This window comes from Ursus americanus, chromosome 16 (genome assembly GCF_024610735.1).
Source record: "Ursus americanus isolate L20-20 chromosome 16, mUrsAme1.1.p, whole genome shotgun sequence".
NCBI classification, from domain to species: domain Eukaryota; kingdom Metazoa; phylum Chordata; class Mammalia; order Carnivora; family Ursidae; genus Ursus; species Ursus americanus.
The window spans coordinates 10,431,229-10,450,159 of NC_142142.1; the positions used below are offsets into that span (position 1 = coordinate 10,431,229).

The 18,931-nt window shown below is 57.9% G+C and overlaps 1 protein-coding gene across 1 annotated transcript in view; it reads left to right on the top strand.

Moving 5' to 3' along the window:
* The first annotated feature begins 651 nt into the window (after positions 1 to 651).
* Positions 652 to 18,931, top strand: part of DGAT2 (diacylglycerol O-acyltransferase 2) — a 31,207-nt gene continuing 12,927 nt past the window's right edge. Inside the window, exons 1-2 of the mRNA XM_045816236.2 lie at positions 652 to 923; positions 15,778 to 15,906. Of these exons, the coding sequence (XP_045672192.1) occupies positions 884 to 923; positions 15,778 to 15,906 (169 nt within the window). The 5' untranslated portion in view covers positions 652 to 883. The remainder of the gene's footprint in view (positions 924 to 15,777; positions 15,907 to 18,931) is intronic.

An 18,931-nucleotide genomic window follows, 5' to 3' on the forward strand; every position in this document is an offset into this window, starting at 1 on the left:
CCAGCTGCGAGTGCAAAGCTGCTGTGCACTAACCCCTCCGGGAAGTGCATCCAGGCCCAGGCGAGGCAGGGGCCTCCCTCCTCTGGTTCCTGTCCCAGGACTGCCAACAGCCCCCGTGTGTGGATGTCTCCGGGGTCCCGGAGCCTCACCCCTCAGCCACGTGAGCATCCCACTGGCAGGGACTGGGCTGGCTGGGCTGGGGCCGCAGCACCCCGCAGGGGAGAGATGCTCTGTGGGCTTTCTTGATAACCAGATGGAAAGGTAGAGGCAGCTGGGGTGGCTGAGGAGCCCAGGCCTAACCTAACTAACCCCGGCACCAGCGACCCGAGGCGGGGCCTTAGCATCCTAGCAAAGGGCAGGCCGGGCCGCGGGCAGACACACCCGTAAGGCGCTCGGCCGGCTGCACGTGCTCGGCGTCCTCCGGGCCGGGAGCCGCGGGTCCCCGCGGGGCAGCGGCCGAGGGCGCGCGGGGGCGGGGGTGAGCGGCGGCCCGGGCCCAGCGCGCGTCCCGCGGGGAGCCCGCCCCGCCCACCCGCGCCGCCCGGCGCTCGGGCTCCCCGGGACGAGGGGGCGGGCCGCGTGGAACGGCCGGCCCCGCCCCAGCCCGCGTCGGGCCGCCGGGTTGTGAGGTGATAAAGCGCCGCGCTCCGAGAGCGCCGAGCGCAGTGGCCGCCGCCGCCCGCCCGCATTCGGCTGCTGCTCGGGACGCGACGGGCGGTGCGCCCCCAGCTCCCCGAGCCGTAGCCGCCCCAGCGTCGGCGCCGTCCCCCCCACCCCGGCGCCCAAGCTCGGCGCGAAGCCCTGGCCCCGGCGGCCGGGGCATGGGCCAGGGGCGCGGGGCAAGCCGGCTTCCCGCGCGGCCGTGAGCTGCAGCGGCTTCAGCATGAAGACCCTCATCGCCGCCTACTCCGGGGTCCTGCGAGGTGAGCGGGGCCCCGGGCTGCCCCGCCGGTGGCGGGGGGGGGGGGTGCGGTGGGCCGGGGGTCGGAAGGCGAGCGGTCGCCGCAGCGGGGGTATTTCATCCCGGGCTGGGGAGCCGCAAGAGGGTTTTCGGGAAAGGACGGGACGAAGGCTCTAAGGCAGGCAGGTGTGTGCTTATAACGAGGGTACGTACGTTGCTGGAGGACTGGCCAGGGTGCAGGCTGAGGTCCCAACCCCTTTCTTTTCTTTTCCGAAAGCGTGCCGCCCCCTCTCGCCGCGCATCTAGGTCTGGGAAGAGGGAAGGATCTTGGGGACCTCGTCAGATGCAGGCAGCATGGTAGTCAAGTCTGAGTTCAGGCTCCACTCTGGCACTTAATCAGTTTTTGTCACTTCTGTTACATCACTTTCCTTCCCCCAGCTTGTTTTCCCCATCTGTGAGATGAGGTTGATATTTAACAAGCCCTCCCCAACCCCGAGCACTGGCGGGCCGCGGCCCCTGGCAGTTCCCTCCCCTGTCTTCTCCCCAGGTGGAGCAAGCCCTGAGAGACTGGATGGGGCAGAGTGGCAGGGTTTTGCAATCCCCCGAAACAGCCACCAGCCGGGGAGTATGCCTGCCTGGGACAGGTGTGCCCACACTGTACTCTGCCCTTCTCCCATCCTCGAGCCCCTGCTCGGGAGCCCACTCAGCGGCAGCTCAGCCCCGCACCCTTAGAAAGTGGGGCAGAGGACCCCGGGTCCCCTCCATGTGGCCCAGGCCCTCTTCCACCAGTGTGGACCTGAGGCCCTTGGTGAATATATAGGTACTCACTTACAGTTGGAGAAATTGATGGGAAGAGGCGTGACCTTCCTGAGGTTTCCTTGACAGACGCCTTGGCCAAGGGAGACCCTGGGAAGTCAATCACAGCTGTCCTAGGTCTGTGTGTATCTTGAAGCTGCTCTCCCTCCTCCTAAGTCTTTATTCTGCTTGCTGAACCTCTCTTACTTAGCATTTTTTCTTCAGTAACTGACAGTCGCCTAGTCTCCACCTTCATTATAAGAAAAATACTAATTATTGGAATTTTGAAAAACAGAGAAAAACAGGAAGAAAATAACAATTGCTGACCTGTCAACTATCCAAAAATAGCTTCCTATTGCCGTGTTAGTATATTTCTTTGCAATTTGATTTATACACATTACATAAAGTTGAGGGCAGGCTACGCCTATAGTTCTCAATCCTGGTTTCTCGGAGGATTTCCTCTCTTGCTCAGAATCACTTATAATATTCTAGTGGCTGCAGAGTAACCACCCTGGAGCTGTATCACAGTTTGTGTCCTGGGCGCTGGCATTGCCCTTGGAGCGCTGCTCATTGCCCTTGGAGAGATACCGAGCTGCTGTTGCCATTTCGGCGGCCAGCAGCCCGAGCTGCCCCATGTATCCGGCCTGATAGCCCATGACAGCCTCTCCTCTCACGTAAGAGTGCTTTTCTGTTCATTGTACCCTTTGATGCCCATAACAAGGGAAGGAAGGGACTTACCCACATTCATGCTTTAAAAAATGCCTTTGTCCCCAGAGAACAGGCTAGGGATGCTGTCTGTGGTAGTTCTTCCCGGAGATCCCCTTCCCTTGCCTCTGCTGTCCACGGGCTGTGAGCTGTATCTTCCGGGAGCTGTCGACTCTCATGTTCTCGAGTTGGTATTGCAGGAGGACTTTCAGTGAATGATTTTGACCAAATCGCTCAATCTCCTATCAGGAGCATTTCCCCATGCTGTTTTCAGATCTTAAGAACTTTTTGTTCCTTGTTTGTTTGTTTGTTTTTAAAGATTTTATTTATTTATTTGACAGATAGAGACAGCCAGCGAGAGAGGGAACACAAGCAGGGGGAGTGGGAGAGGAAGAAGCAGGCTCATAGCAGAGGAGCCTGATGTGGGGCTCAATCCCGTAACGCCGGGATCATGCCCTGAGCCGAAGGCAGGCGCTTAACCGCTGTGCCACCCAGACGCCCCTTGTTTGTTTGTTTTAAACTGGCTGCAAGGAATTCCACCATGGGCTGGTATGAAATGCAAACCAGTCACATGATTGCTCTCCGGATCGGCTTTGGTGAAAGACTGGGCGGGTAGGGGAGGGTGCCGAAGCGGATTTTAGGTTATCTAGGCATCTCCATTAGACCGGCTTCTTACATCCTTGGTCTTTGAAGACACTCCTCACTGGCCTAGATTGCGTCTACGGATAAGTGTCCACTGTTGCGAGGTGGTGAACACCTTGTCAGTGGCGATATTCAAGGAGAGACCATGGATTCTGTGAAAGGAAGTCCTGTGTTGGGTGAGAGATTGAAATAGATACCTTGCTGACCCGTTTCTTGGCCAAAAGAAAAAGGCAGCTGTGGGAGCATGGGTGGGTGGGTGTCTGCTGGGGCTGGTGCGAGTCTGTGTTGGTAACTTCTGGTCTCCGAAGGACTGTCCCGTGCCTGGGGTGGCGGCTGCAGAGTCTGTCACGTTCACATCCCTACCTTTGTCCCTGCACCAGAGGCTCTTCAGGTCAGAGTCCTCTGACGCCTGCCTAGATCCTCAGGGTTTAGCCCAAGACACGGAACAAAATGGTGGCAACTCCAATAAAATCCTGAGCTGATTCGTTTGTTCTGTGTGGGACGGGGGTGGGATTACAGGGGGCAGGTTTTGATGAAATGGAGAAATCCTTTCTAACGGCTGTTGAGGACTGCAACAGGCTTGGCGTGGGTAGAGAAGTAGCTCCCCATTACTGGGGGTATGCAAGCAGGAGCTTGGTAGGGAGGGAAACTAAGAGGATAGATGTTGGGAAATTCCGGAACTGTGGGTTGACAGTTACCTAACCCAGTCCTAAATCATAGGATGAAAATGTCACTTTCCTGTTCCCTTCTCCCCCATGTCTTTGTAGAAATACACCCCTTCCCTACCTGCACCCCTTCTCTACCTGCACAGAGGCCACTTTGGGGTTATCTGTGCTACCAAAGGCTCTTCTGTGCTGGGAAAGGAGGGCCAAGAGTAATATTTCATTGACAGGCTGGGTGACTCAGTAGCCAATGTGGAAATCCTGCCCCACCCCCAGCCTCCCACCTCAAGTTCAGCAGCAAGTACTTGAGTCATAAAATCATAGCTATCTGTTAGTACTGGATCTGGCCCAGCCCACATGTTACCTATGGGATAGTGAGGGCCCCAGAGAGAAGGGACTGGTACAGAGAAGGGACTGGTGCAGGGTTGGAACCCAGATCCATCTCCTAGTCTGTGACTTGCCTCCTTGACCAAGAGAGGAGGTGAAGGGCTGAGCACAGGGCTCTGACGGTCGCAGATGCTTGCCAATTTACTCGGAATGAGTGGAGGTTGCTCCTAGTCTCCAGGATGAGGTGGTAGATCGCTCCTAACCAAGCGCTTTTGCAGAAGCTCCCCCAGCTGCCCTGACGGGGAGAGACACCACAGACCCCCAGAGCTCTGATGCCAGGTGATGAACTGGCACTTGCCCCTCATCATATGTCAGACCTTCCACACTCTTCCAGGAGGCCACAAAGCCCCACGTGAGCAGCCCCCACCACCTCACATCTCCCACCATGCCGTGCTCTAGAACTGCCACTGGTCTTCCTGTTCCTCCAGTTCTCCCACCAGTTCTGTCCTACCCCGGGCCCTTTGCACACGCTGCGCCTCTGTCCAGATCTTTGCATGGCTGCTTTGGATCCTTCAGTCTCCTCTCAGAGAACTTTTCTGACCCTGCCATGTGTAGAACTGCCCCCTAATTGCCCCACCTTGTTTTATTGTTTATAGCCCTTCTCATTACCTAAATTATCATGTGTCCTTACCTGTTTAGTAATCGTCTCCCCCAAAAGATTGACAGCCCCCTGGGAGCACGGACCTTGCCTTTCTCAGTGTGGTGTGCCTGGTATCTAGTATAATGTATGGCATGTAGTAGGTGGTCAGTAAATATTTGTCGAATGAGTGAATCATTAATGGAACCTCAGCGCTCCTCAGAGCTGCCCTGTTCTCTTGGGAGGAAGTCCTGCTTTTAGCTTCAGTGTGACTCCTCAGTCCTTCCTCAGGCCTTCTCTGTGCCTGCTTGTGCTGGCCGCGGGGGCTGCAGCCGTTTCCTGCTGCGGAGACACCCTCAGTCTGCTGAGGAGCTGGCTCCAGGGCAGAGTGCCAAGTGGGGCGAGCTGGGCTCTCCCTGGTCCCCGTCATCACTTCCAGAGCTTTAGAAGCCAGAGAGCCAGGATGCCAGCCCTGCCTTCCCTCTGGGACGTGGCTGGATGGCTCCCTTAGCCTCTGGGGATCTCACTCCCCCGTATGGAAAATCGGATCAGAAATCTCAGACTCTCAAGAGTGTGAGGCCTTGAGTGACCATGAATGGAAAGTGCTTTGTAAACTAGTGCCGCTCGAGTGCACCCAGGAAGGCCTTGCCGTGGTGGGGACGTGGGGTGTGGGCCCTCCGGTTTGCTGCCGGAGCACCGCTGTGTGTCAGGCTCTGTACTGCCCCTGGGTCCATCCGCCCTGGTCCCTGCCCTCGAGGGGGATGGACGCAGGATGACCGTGCACACCGCACAGGGAAGGAAGCAAGGGGAGCCGCGGAGGCCTGAAGGTGAGGCCGGGGCAGCTCAATCATCTCGGTTGGGGTCAGGGAAGGCTTTCTGGATATTGAAAGACGAATAGGTGTTAGCAAGGCAGGTGAGAACATTCAGGTACAGGGAAGAGCATCAAGCAGAGGCATGAGATTTGGGTGGGACGGGCAGTTTGACTGCAGGACCCCCGAGCGGTGAACGTGGGCTGGGGCCCTAGTGTGCCGAGAGGCAGAGACAAGGGAGACAGAGCATGCCGTCTCCAAGCCCCGGGTGCTCACCTAGAACCACCTGGGGGGAAGATCTGAGGGCTCCTGGGAAAGGTGCACTCAGAGCTGCTCGGTGTCCACCACTTCTGGGGTCTCCCGGGTATGGAGCTGCTGCTGGCAGAGCGGAGGGCCTGGGGCTAGGAGTCAGGTCTCGGGTCTGTCCAGCCCCTGTGCGGCCCCCAAACCACTCTGTAACCTCAGGAAACCACTGTGCCTTCCTGACTGTCAGTCTCCTCATTTGTGAAACGGGCAAAAGCATGGTAGGAGTAGCTGCCCAGGTTATGGTGCGGACCCAAGGGAGCCGATCCCACAAACCCTTTGGGCAAATTGACAGACGCAGGAAGCACGAATTCCTTTTATTATTGGAGCAGATTTAAGAGTCCCGAGTAAAGGGCCAGGAGCCTAACTCTGCATCTGCTTCCCATGTAGCCTTGGCAAGACCCTGCCCTCCCGGGATGCCAGCCTCCTCATCTGTACAGTGAGGAGAGCCGGAAGAGCCGGTCCTCTCAGGTTCATTCCAGCTCTGCTGCAGAAATGGGATTCCAGTCCTGCCCCTCACTGCTGTGGGAGCCTGGGGCCCAACCTCTTCCTCATTCCCGTTCTCTGCTTGTCCTTGTGAAAATGGGCTCATGTCCTGCGTGGGGCCCAGGTGTGTGCCGCAGAAGAGCCTAGCTCCCCACACTTGCTCATGGATTGTGGTAGGGGCCTATTTGGAAACTCCTCGGTGACATACCTACAAGCTGGTGGTGTTGCCATGGCAACCCCTCCTACTTCAATAGCTATTTTTTTAATGTGCCAGCATGTGGGGGTGGGGAAAGTGGGCCACTGGGGTCCTCAGCAATCACCTCCAGGGTTCAGGAGTCTGAGACCTACAGAGGGAAGGGGGAGCCCCAGGGTCCCAGCCTCTCTGTGGATACCGAGGACGCCTAGCTCCCTGCTAAGATCCCACACAGGAAGCCCTGAGGACCAGGCAGGGATCTACTGAGGCTCCACAGCGTCCTGACGGCCAAGCCAGGAGCTTCACAGCCAGCGTGCCCGTGCCCACCACGGCTGTGTGTTGGCTTCCCCTTCGGGTCAGATGTCCCAACTGGACACCTACCCCTCGAAGGGGAGACTGTTGGTCTTTCCAGGAAAGAACTCACCAGTGTGTTGGGACCAGGTGAATGGCCGGCTTGTGGCCAAGGGGCCCCGGGGGCCCCATCTGCAGCTGGTGAAGGGAATGGGAGGGGTGGGCAGCAGCGTTCTCGGCCTCTGGGATGGAGCCCAGGACGCCTTGGCCTGACATTCCCAGTCCTTCATGGCTCCCTAGCCGCCTTCTCCACTGGACTCCCCCGCTCACACATTTTGCCATGCTCCAGCCTGGCCGAACTACTTGCAGTTCATTCCTCCAGTGTGCGCTCTCTCTTCCTTCCAGGCCTTTGCAAATGCCACGCAGGACTCCAGCACCTGGGGTCCTGCCCCTGGCCCTCCCTCCTGTCAGCCTGGCTAACCCTTGCTCATCATTTTCACCTCACCTGACCCATCACTTCCTCCAGGAAGGCATCTGTGAGAACATCCTCCAGATCGGGTTGGGGGCCCCCCCTAGATTCCCCGGCCCTGACTTACTCTCTGGGCCTAATTGTTCACAGCCCTGCCTCCCCAGCCATAGCTGGGGAGTGCTGCCCAGAGGCAGAGCTCGGCCTCCAGCAGGTGCCCAAGAGGCAGACGAGAAGTGGGGTCTGGCAGCTGCCACCCTAGGTCTGCAGCACCTGGCCTGACGTGGAAAGGATACTTAGAAAGCGCTTGTGGAATGAATGGCAGTGTTTGGGCTCCATCCTTCTCTCCCTCACTCTGGAGTCTTCCACCGTTGCCCTTACCTTTAACCCCAGCCTGTCTAGCTGGAGGAGACCCGTCCCTCCTGATTTCCCAGAAAGCTCCGTTTGACCATCTGTCGTGGCCCCGGTCAGTCAGCTGTGGACTGGGCCTATCTCTGTGGTGTCCGGACCTTGTCTATTCACTGCAGTCCCCTCCAGCATCCAGTCATTCAGTAGACACTTGACCGAACCCCTGCTCTGTGCCTGACCCCATGCTGGGCACAGGGACCCAGATGAAGGAGATGCGGTCCGTGCAAACAAGTGCATACTGTTGCCTATAATGAGAAACGCTGAGTGTAGGGGTGAGGTGGGCTTCCCCGAGGAATGGTCGGCCAGGAAGCCTGAGGAGAGCCTCTGAGGTGTCAGCGCTCAGGGCCCGGCAGGTGTCCACCAAGCACGAGCTGACCAGACGGGAGCTGAAGGTGACGGGACTCTAGCTGGGGGGACGGCTGGCAGGGCCAGGAGGGCGGACAGTCTTCCTGGAAGGAAGGAGTATCTGACGGAGCAGGTGCTGAGGTGCTCTGTGTGCGAGGTTTCCAGGGGCCCAGGCACGGATGGGGACTCTAAAATCCGGAGGCATTTCCCCGCGGAGTCTTCACTAGCCTTTCCGTCACCACACGTGTGATTCCTGCTGAAAGGTGCCCGTGGGCAGCCACAGAAGAGAACTCGCCTCTGGCCTTGAAGAAGTGGCCCCTGTCAGGTCCTTGGCCTAGTTTTCTGGACCTCCCTGGGGCTAGAAGGGTCTGCCAGGGTCAGTATGTCCATCTCCCTGCCTCTATGCAGACTTGTACCCAGGCCTTTGGAGTAGTTCGGGCGACTTCCTCACTGTCCACTAGGCAGCTGTTGTCTGAGGGCAGAGCTTGGGTCCAGGTGGGCCCAGGTGTGACACCCTGGGGGCTGAGGACATGAGCAAGATGACTTCCGTCCTCAGGAAGCCCCTGGGACTTCTCTGTGACCTCACTGGCCTCTTCCTAGTGCTCTGTCACATGGGCCAGGCACTCTTTGTCCCTTTTTTATACGTCGTTTAGATTCCTCACCACAATCCCGGATTATGACTTAGGAGGACACTGAGTGTCAGACAGGGAAGTGGCTCTCAGGGTCTCACAGTAGTCAGAGCCAGGGTTTCAATCCCAGGTGTGCTGATGCCAACCCCTCTGCTTCTGGGTGACGCAGGGGTTGTTACGCCCATCAGACAGGAGAGGAAGCCAAGGCTCCCTGGATAATTACCTAGCGTTCATGCAACTCTTTACTTTTTATGAAGCTCTTGCCCACACATCATCTAAGTCTCACAAGAATCTGGCGAGGTGGGTATTAGCTCTACTGCACAGATGAGGAAACTGAGGCTTGCACAGGAAGTGACTCACCAAGGCTACACTTCCTGCCGGTTAGAGGCCAGGGTCTCCTGATGCCTAGCCTCCTGTCTTCTGTACCTTTTCCTGGCTGGCATGCTCCCTCCCCAGGTGCTGGCAGCGAAGGCGAGTGGAGGAAGCAGCGGGGGCCATCCTGCGGCATGACCTATGGCCGTTCATGTGTGCTCCTGCCTCCTCAGGGAGGCCGGCCTCGCTCAGAGCCTCCTCTCCACAGGTCAGAGGATTCTCCTGCCCCTTCTCTAGTTCATCGCCCTAAATTATGTTTTTTCTGAGCTCTCATCTGGCATTACATTGCACGTTTACGTGTAGGGGCTTTCTCTCTCCCGAGCAGGATTCAAGCCCCGAACAGGTGAGACTTTATCTGCTGTGCTCACTGCTGTTTCCTCGGCACCTAGTAAGTGCCTCAGGCTTCAAGCCTGGTCTCCGTCCCCGCCTACCTTCTCCAGGAGGCCACTTTTGGCTCATCAGGTCCTTTCCAGCTTCTCTATTTTCAGCTTTCATTTTTGGTAAACGTGAACCCCCATTCCCGGGTCGTTAGACCGGCCCTTTGTAACTGCCTCCGAGCCTTTATTCCCCCAGCTGCCCCCAGTCATAGCACCTGCTTTCCTTCCTGTCGCCTCCCAGATCTTGTCATCAAGGCCCTGCTGAGGCCTCGCCGCCCCCTCGGAGCCTCCCCTGCCAGCACCCTCGCTCTGGCCCCTCGTCTCATCACACACACATCCTGACAAACTTGGTGTTTGCTCACTTCTCCCGCCCCTTGCCACTGCGGTCTGTGGCTGAAGCAATGGCAGTGGCTACCATCTGATCACCTAACAAACGCTGAATGTGCCTTGCACGCATTTTTTTTTTCTTTATTTCATTGTCCCAGCAACCCTGTGAGGTGGGGATGATTGTCCTCATTTTACAGATGAGGACACCGAGGCTCAGGGAGGCTGGGTGACTTCCCTCAGGTCACAGAGCCATGTGGGGGCAGAACTGGCCGAGGGGCCTTCCTCAGATTAAGGGGATTAGGGCTCAGAGCCTGCCCCCGTTGGGCGTGTGGAAGAGGAAGCCCAGGAAACCCTGGTTTCATCACCCGGGTGTGGCCTCCCTGGTCACTCTGCTATCAGATGTTGGGCAAGAAGGTGTTCACACAGCCCTTCCCACTGCCACACCAGCCTAAGCTCTGGGACTGAGGGGTGGTCGGCCCCAGGGCAACAGGCTGGCTTAGCCCTGCGGCAGCAGCCGTCCTTGTAGGGGCTCGCAGGTGCCTCCACCCCTCGCACAGCCAGCGCGTGGGAGGATGTCCCTGGTAGACTTGGGGCATGGTTTGGGGCCAAGAAGGCAGCCCGCCCTTAGGCAGGGGTGTGTTCCCAAAGTCTGGGTGTGCGCTGGCTTGCCTAGTGGGGACCAGCCCAATAGCTTGGCATCACGGGAATGATGAGGGACGCAGAGCCCAAATTCCAGCCTTGAGTCCTAGCTCCCTGGTACCCTGACCTCAAGCGACGGGCTTAACCTCTTTTGGCTTCACCTCACCTCAGTTGCCATCTCTGTGAAATGGGGTTGCCCATCCCTGCCTTGTCTGCCTTCCCAGGGAGTGTTGTGGGACACTGAGGCCCCAGATGGATGGGGGGGCTTCCTTTCTGGGGATCAGAGAAGTGCTCTGGGCTTCTCTGGCAGCTCCACTCTCTCTGGCCTCCATGAATCTAGAAGTCCGTGAGCTGTGTAAAGTGAGTGGTGAGCTAGACAGTTCTAGCCTGGGAGCAGCCGCTTGAATGAGCTGCTGGGGACATTTTTCCACAGGGCTAGTGAAGTGACTCTGTGGCCTGTCTTGTCTCCCTCCATGAAAAAAAGCCGTGTAGGTCGTGGGTACTGTTCCCATCACAGTGGGAAACTCACGCTCAGGGAGGGCGAGAGAGGCTCCCTCCACGACCCCGACCAAGTCCTCAGTGAGGGTGCCAGGGGCCTTCCTGCCAGGCCGCCCCATCTGACTCGGACACCCAGGCCTCCCACGGCCTCTGTGGTTCACGGGTCTGTCCGTTCATGCGTGATCCTCTCTGAGCACCTGCTCTCGCCGGGCCCTGTGCGGGGCTCTGGGCATATAGATGCGTCGGTATGAGCCCTGGCACCGGGGAGACCCTGGCAGAGGGGGTGGCCAGTGGGACGGGAGCTGAGAGGGCATGGAGGGGGCTCTGCGCCGAGGGAGGCTGGGAGAGGGTGGTGTGGGAGCAGACTAGACGCGGCGAGATGCTGAGGCCCCACCCGAGATTGGGGACAAGTGTGGCATCTGATTGCAGCACTGGCATCCACACCTGCTTCTGTCACAGCCTGGGCGGAGGAGGTGCTGACAGCTGGGTGGTCAGGGTGGCTGTGACCAGCGGGTACCCAGCTGAACCTCACTTCCCATCGGTTGGGCAACCGTACCGGGGCTGTGGCCAAAGGGTGAGCCTCTAGGGCGTGTCCCCAGCAGGGTGGACACCAGAGTCCAGCAGTCGAAGAGATTGTAGAGTTCATTCTCGCCACCCTCCTGGTATAGATGGGGAACCAAAGCCCAGAGAGGTAAAGTGACGTGGCCAAAGTCACACAGGTGTCGGTGGCAGAACTGGGACCGAAACCTCGAGGCGTGCTGCCACTTCACCTAACTCCAAGAGATGCCTGCTCCTGGCCTAGCCCCTCCCAGCTTCCCCCTACTTTGTTGTGGGGAGAAGAGAGAAGGAACTTGGGGGCGGGGGCAGCCTGCGGCCTGGGAACAGAATCAAAGCCTAGACTTTGAGCCTGAATTGAGTCCAACTCTCTCCGGCTGAGTGACTTTGGCCCTGTCACTTTTTTATCACCATCAAAATGAGAGTGACGGTGCCAAGCTCACGGGCCTAGTAAGGAATCCGAGTGCCTGAGAAAGTGCTGTGTGGGCCGTGCGGGAAGCACAGCCGTCACCTAGCTGTGAATAGAGGGAGCTGGGGGGCCTGAGGAACAGCCAGAACAGAGACCTGCTCTTCCACTCGCTCAGCAAACCTTCTCAGTGTTTGCTCTGGGCCAGGCCCTGGCAGGCCACCGGAGACCCAGATGTGAATCACACCCGGGCCCGGCTCCATTGTGGGAGAGCGGATGTGCAGTCAGCAGCTGGCACAGCTGAGGGGCTGTGGGACCTAGAGGGGTCTTCTTTTCTCTCCCTAGTTCCCTGTTCTGTGGGCCTCTCCTTTTTTTTTTTTTTTAGATTTTTTTTTAATTTTTATTTATTTGACAGAGATAGAGACAGCCAGCGAGAGAGGGAACACAAGCAGGGGGAGTGGGAGAGGAAGAAGCAGGCTCATAGCGGAGGAGCCTGATGTGGGGCTCGATCCCATAATGCCGGGATCACGCCCTGAGTCGAAGGCAGACGCTTAACCGCTATGCCACCCAGGCGCCCCTCTGTGGGCGTCTCCTGACTTCATTCCAGACAGGGTCTCTCCGTGAGCAGGTGGGATGGCTTCTGACAGTTGCAGGTTTGCACGGGCTTTAGAGTTTATAATCCCGGAGAAAGAATGACGGCCTCTCTCCAAAGGCTTACCCTTTCTGGGTTTTAAAGGATGAGCTGCCTCATCTCATTGTCAGGGTCTTGTCAGGTGGGCACAGCAAGGAGAGGTTTTCTGGGCCGAAGAGCCATGACTTGACATCTCTCAGATCCATACGGGGCTTCCCCTGGGGCTGGGGTTCAGCGTCACGGACAGGCCAGCTCCAGGGCTGGGCTCTGCAGTCAGCCAGGTTGGGATGGTCTGGCCCGGAGGCAGCCGATTGGGCCAGGCCTGAGGAACGCAGAGTGGCAGTTTCCCCCTGGGCTCCCCTCTAGGCAGCCTTTCACTCTGACTTCCACAGAAACACCTCAGTGGACTTGGCGTTTCCTACTTTTTTGTAGAGTGGGCTAGGGGTGGTGGCTGGAATAAGGCAGGGTGAGAACAGGCTGGGCAGCACAGAAAAAGCCCGGCTCTGGCCGCTTGTCATGGGGCTGGTGCAAGTCCCTTAGGTCCCTTCTTCCCGCCTGGTCAATAGGGGGAGGGTCGCACTCCTTCCTGAGTTCTGACCTTGTCCAAATGCGAGATGCTGCTAATAAGCTTGGCAGGTGGATTTGGCTTAGGCATTAGCAAGAATGTCTTTTCAGTGGTTTGGATGGGAGATAACGCCCCCAGCGTGGAGTTACTGTGCGGCCCCTCCCCAAGCAGAAGAACTCCGTATGGGGAGTGGAACCAGTTGGCCGGCCCTGACCCAGCGCAAGGGCTAGACAGCGAGCCCCTTCCTTAAGCGCTCCTCAAGCTGCCGGACTCGTGGTTCCTGGCCGCTGTGGGGATTGGCCGCGTGAAGCAGTGTCTGATGCCCTCCCCTCCATTGCCTTTTAGTCCCTGCCTAGCAGAAGGTCCAGGTCCCCAGCTCCTGCCCCTAGCTCCTTCCCTGCCCCCGACTGGCTCTACCGGAGACTTTGGCTGAGGATCTTGTTAAAATGCAGATTTCGATTTGGTAGATCAAGGCTGGAGCCCCAGATCCTGCATTTCTAAACAGCTACCAGGTCCCACTTTGTTTGTTTTTTTAAAGATTTTATTTATTTATTTGACGAGAGAGAGAGTGTGCGCGCGCGTGCACAAGCAGGGGGAACGGCCAGCAGAGGAAGAGGGAGAAGCAGGCTCCCCGCTGAGCAGAGAGCCCGATATGGGGCTCCATCCCAGGACCCTGGGATCATGCCAGATCCCTCTTTGAATAGGAAGGTGCTGGGGTCCATTCTCTTCTTCTCTCCAGCCAGCACACGTGGTCTGCCCCAGACCCGAAGCAGGGACTTGCTGCCCCTGAGCTGCCACAGCTCCTGCCTCACTTCATCCAGCACAGCTCAGGAGGCAGAGCCAGCGGCAAAGCCATGACTTGGGCAGGCCAGCCCTGGGATCGGGGGTTCAGGCCTGCGCTTGGGCCTCACTTCTCTCTGCCATGTCCCTACACAGGCCTTTCCCCCACTTCTAGACAGGTTTACCGGTCCCTGAGCACACCCTACCTCAGACCTGCTGTGTCCCACGGACAAGAGCCCTCTGTGCTTGGCACCTGCTGTGGGGGAAAGGGAGGTGCCCTGAGCAGGGAGCGGGAATCCCGGGCTTTAGCCCTGGCTCTACCTCCTGCTGCCTGGGTAAGCCTGGCAAGTCAGTGCTCCTCAGTCACCTGACGCTCCCGTTGGGCCCTCCCAGATGACCCCGGGGGGGCTCAGGCCCCAGTGTGGCCTTTGGGAAGGTGTGGAGGTGGGAAGGGCCTGTGGTGGGGGGATTTTATTTAGAGGGCCACGGAGCAGTTACGCCAAAACCTCTGCCGTGCCGCTATGGCCCAGCCTCACTGGCTTCCGTGAGTTCACCTCCTCCCAGTTACGCCGCGGAGTAGCGGACACCCCTGAGCGCCCATGGGTGCCGTGCCCTGGGGACACGGCAGGGAGCCCTTGCAGGCTTGCCTGGGGTCACCTAGTGAGTGGAACCGAGGTTCCGCTGGCGTCTGGCTCTTCTGCTAGACCATGCCGCCTTCCTCCGATCCACCGGACCAGGGACGGGACACAGGACTGGCGTGTCTGCCTTGAGGTCTGGTGTTTTCTGTGTGTCTCCTAAAAGTCAACTTTCAGCGGAAGAGGTTTCTGTCCCTTTCTAAACTCTGCTGTGACCTTGTTGCTCTCCAGATTGGAGAGAAATGCAAAGGCTGAGTGTAAGCCCCTAACCCCCTCTCCCAGCAGTAGGCCAGGATGAAAGGTCATGAGACCCTCAAGGACAATGTTGTGACTCAGTCCTTGGGCCTTGCAGAGTGGCGGGCGTGAAGGAATGTTTGAGCAGCATTCGGCAGGCGCTCGCTGAGGCTGTGTAGAGCGAAGGGCATACCGTTGGGGCTCAGCAGGCATAGGGCTTGGAAGCGGCCCACTTCCTTTGGTCCAGCCGCTGGAAGGAGCGGGCTACGGATTAGGAATCTCGCCGTGCTCTTCCCCAGTGCTGCCTCTCCTGCCATCACCAGGCTTTCTGGTCCCACTGCCTACCAGCCACTGGAGTCCAGGACATCATCCGGGGGGCACAACCAAAGAGCCGATTAAGTGGCCACGTCTTGTCCTAGCTTCTAGGCTTGGCGGCTGCTTGGTAGCAAACCTAATTGCGGCCCTCACTATCCCAGGCTTCCCGAAGCTCACTGGCCACTGGTCCTCTGAGGAGGCATAAGCTCCCACCTGATTCCTTTCTGGGCCCCAAGCTCTGGGCCCTGAGATGAAGCTGAAAGTGTAAATCCCTCTAAAGATGGTAATGGGGGTGGGGGTGGGGGTGGGGACAAGAAGGCTCAAAAGGGGTCCTGGGGATGAGAAGGGGCAGGGATTGGGGTACTCAAAGTACACTTGGAGGAAAAAAAAAAAAAAACAACATTGCAAATTGGATATTGAACCTCTGTCCTTGGCCTCACAGGCACAGAAAGTAAAGAATAAATATTTGTACTAGATCCAGTTAAAGGATAAGGACAGGAGTCTGATTGGGCTGGAGGGGAGGGAAGAGAACTGGCAATTATGGAGAGCTTCTCCCCACCTCAGCCTCTTTGGATACTCTGTTTGGTCTCCAGAATGACCCCGTGAGGGCAACACCATTCCCAGTGTAGAATCTGGGCACCGGGAAGCCTGTGAACAGCCCAGAATTACAAAGATGCTGGGCGGCAGGGCCACGATTTGAACCGGGGAGCTGCTAGGGTCAGGCTGATGTTGCGGCCTTGCCCCTCTCACATCTAGGAAGGTGTCTGCGGAGGTGGGTTGCTGTTGGGGGCTCTGAGGCTGGAGGGCAGTGTGGCAACAGGCTGACGTCTCCCCTCTGCTGCAGGCACTGGCTCCAGCATCCTCTCCGCCCTCCAGGACCTCTTCTCCATCACTTGGCTCAATAGGTCCAAGGTGGAAAAGCAGCTGCAGATGATCTCAGTGCTACAATGGGTCCTGTCCTTCCTTGTGCTTGGTAAGCCGGGGCTTACAGGGTGGGGGCAGACAGGGTCCTCCCCGGCAGAGCTCAGAGCAGGAGCTCTGCTCTGCAGGGGTGATGGGTGAGAGCACCCTGCTACTTAGCTAGCTTTCGGGGGCCCGATCAGGGGCTCTAGCCCTAGGCACGCATGAGGACTCCATGGGATGCCGTGGGAGGTGGTGGTACTCTTCCCATTTCAGGATAGGGAACCCAACTCTCACATAAGATAAGTAACTTGGCCCAAGTCACACGGATTTGAATCCCGGTCTACAGAACCCGCAGAGCCTGTGCTTTTCCCACATGCTCCCCTGCCGACCAGCAACCATTTCCCAGGAGGTGTGTTGCTTTGTCTTAGTGGGGTGTGGTGCCGGCTTGAGTCCTGACCGTACCACAGACAAGCTCTGTGAGCTGGGGCTCTCTGGAAGTTCATTTCCTCATTTCAGCTGTGGGGAGAATACTGACTTCTTCACAGGGCCTTTGTGGGACTTGAAGATGAGGGATGAGAGCGTGCAGCGCAGGGCCTGGTCACGGTGGGCCCCCGTTACATGGGAGCCGATGTTGGGACACGCCCTCAGCCCCGCTCCCAGCTGTCGGCACCCTCTGCTGGACACAGTCCCCAGCTGCTCCCCCTGGCTCATTAAAAGCTTCCTCCCTTTCTCTCTCTCCACCCCTCCCCCGCCAGACCTTTGGCTCCTTCTGCAGGGCCAGCTTGGTGCTCTCATTCCCTGGCTTGCCCCCCACCCTCGCCCCCGACTAGGATCAGGCCATGGCGGATTGTCTGGGAGGAGGAAAAGGGCCCACACGAGGGCCAGCCCCTGCTCTCCTAGCAGCCTTGCTTTTTCCCCGACCCCGGTGTTCTCAGTATCGTGAGTGGCCTCCCAGCACCTCCGAGCAGAGGGCATCACGGAGCATGTTCCGGTGCCTGTGGGAGAGTCCTGCTGGGCACAGCACTCTTTAGGGTTGTCCGGGCTGATGGGATTATCAGAAGTTACCCCGTCTGTGCTGGGCCTCCATCCTTCCAGGTGGCACGCGGGCCCCCGAGACCACATTTCCAGGGCAGTTCCATGCTGCCCCAGCCTTCCTTAGCAGGGCAGAGGGATGGGACAGGGGTGCTGTGTATCAGGCCCCCACGCTGCCCCAGGCACCTGATGGGCCTTGCCTTGACTTCCCACTTCACAGGTGAGGACGAGGAAACCTACAGAGCTTCAGTGACTCTCTGAGACCATGAAGCTCCTGGAGTGACATAGTTGGGATTTGGGTGGGAGCCCAGAGCACTCGCCAGGGAGTCCGCCTTATTGGAGAGCTCAGAATGAGTGGACCTGGTCTAAAACAACCAGTTTTCACCTTTAGGCCCGAGAGTAGGTTTTAGGGAGAGGGTCGTGAACCCCCAAAATTAGGTGAAAAATTATATGTGAGAATACATACACCTTTTTCTGGGGTGAAGGGCAATTACCATCAGATTCTTATAGAGATCTAGGGCCTTAATGAGCTAACACTGGTCTGGGGAGCAGAGCAAATTAAACTGGCTCCCTCGGGGCTCAAACCTCCACCCCAGCCTCCATGTGGCCACTTCTTAGGGTCCTAGAGTAGAGGGCCCGGAGGGGGCAGAGCTTTACCCAGAATGAGGAGGACGTAGTGGGAGCAGGACAAGACCGCATGGACTACAGCCTCCTCAGAGCCCTGTGCAGTCTGCTGCACCCCCACCCCTTAGTTCCCGTTTGTACCAAGAAGCCGCCACCATCCCTGTCCTAGGTTGGCTGCCGGGGAGCTGCTAGAACCCCGGCCCAGGCAGTCTGCAACAGGGACTGGCCTCAAGTTGTAGGTTTAGCCATCGATCCAGTCCAGCATAGCCCAGAAACCGGCCCAGCATCTTCCCAACGCCCTGTGTAGGTGGGAGCCCAGCCTGCTCCATGGGCAGGTCCGCTGAGCCGCTGCTAATTATTGCTCTGAGCAGCCCCAGCCGCTCCTCCCCGCTCCCTCCCACATCTGGCAGAGGCTCCTCTGGTGTTGCAAGGGCTGCTGCGGCCCCACGGGCCTACCTCTGAACAGACGGACTCTACCGTTTTTGTGCAGTGGACCCCTCTGGCGTTCTGGTAAAGGCAGTAAACCTTTCTCAGTGTTTTTAAATGTGTCACGCAAAGTACATGGGTTTCAAAGAAAAGCAACGATACTGAAGCGTAAAATGTCTACGCATTAAGGAGTCCGGTTAGGCATACAGTAACACATGCGCTTCTTTATTATTGCACGAAATAAAAAGAGCTAGTGGCAGATGTAATTGTTGCTCTAATTCTTAATCATTTCGGAGAACAGATGAGTTTTTAAGATCTCTGCCCCTGCTCTAAAAGTGATATGAAAACACCTTTGCTTTGTCCCGGTGTCACTGTCGACAAGCGTGGTCTGTTACACGCGTACACGGAGGAAACACTCAATTTCCCTAAGAGGGGTGAAAATTAAGGTGTCATCTCGTTCCGTATCCAAGTGCATAGATCTCCAGATGGGACACTTGGCTGTGTGTTCTGTTCCCTTTCACATCGGGTCACGCACCCTTCCAACGCCCTGTGGGGACAGAGGCTCAGGGAGGGGCCGCAGCCCATGAGCTGCAGGGCTGAGGCTTCTTGGGAGCACGTCATGCCACCTCCCTGCCCCTGAGCCGCCGCGGCCCGCCCTTCTCGCAGGCCTCAGTGACTAGAGTTTTGAATCCCCAGCTTCCCCAAGACGTGGGGAGGTGAAGCTGGGGAAGGTGGCCCTGGGCTTTCCCTGCACGGAGCCTGCACGGCCTTTAAGTGGTAGTTGACCCCTCCTGGAGCCCGCCTTGGGGCTGCCACAGCTGCAGCTCTGTGACCCACAAGGGGGAGCAGGGAGCCCTTTGTTCAGAGAGGGATCAAGCTCTGAGAAAGGAGGCCATTTGGTGTGTTCAGCTCATTTTTTGCTAAATAAACTTTTCCTGGGTCGGCTGCTAGGGCTGGAGAGGTGAATCAGAGCTCCAGCTCACAGGGAGCCCAGGCGCTGCAAGGGGTGGGTG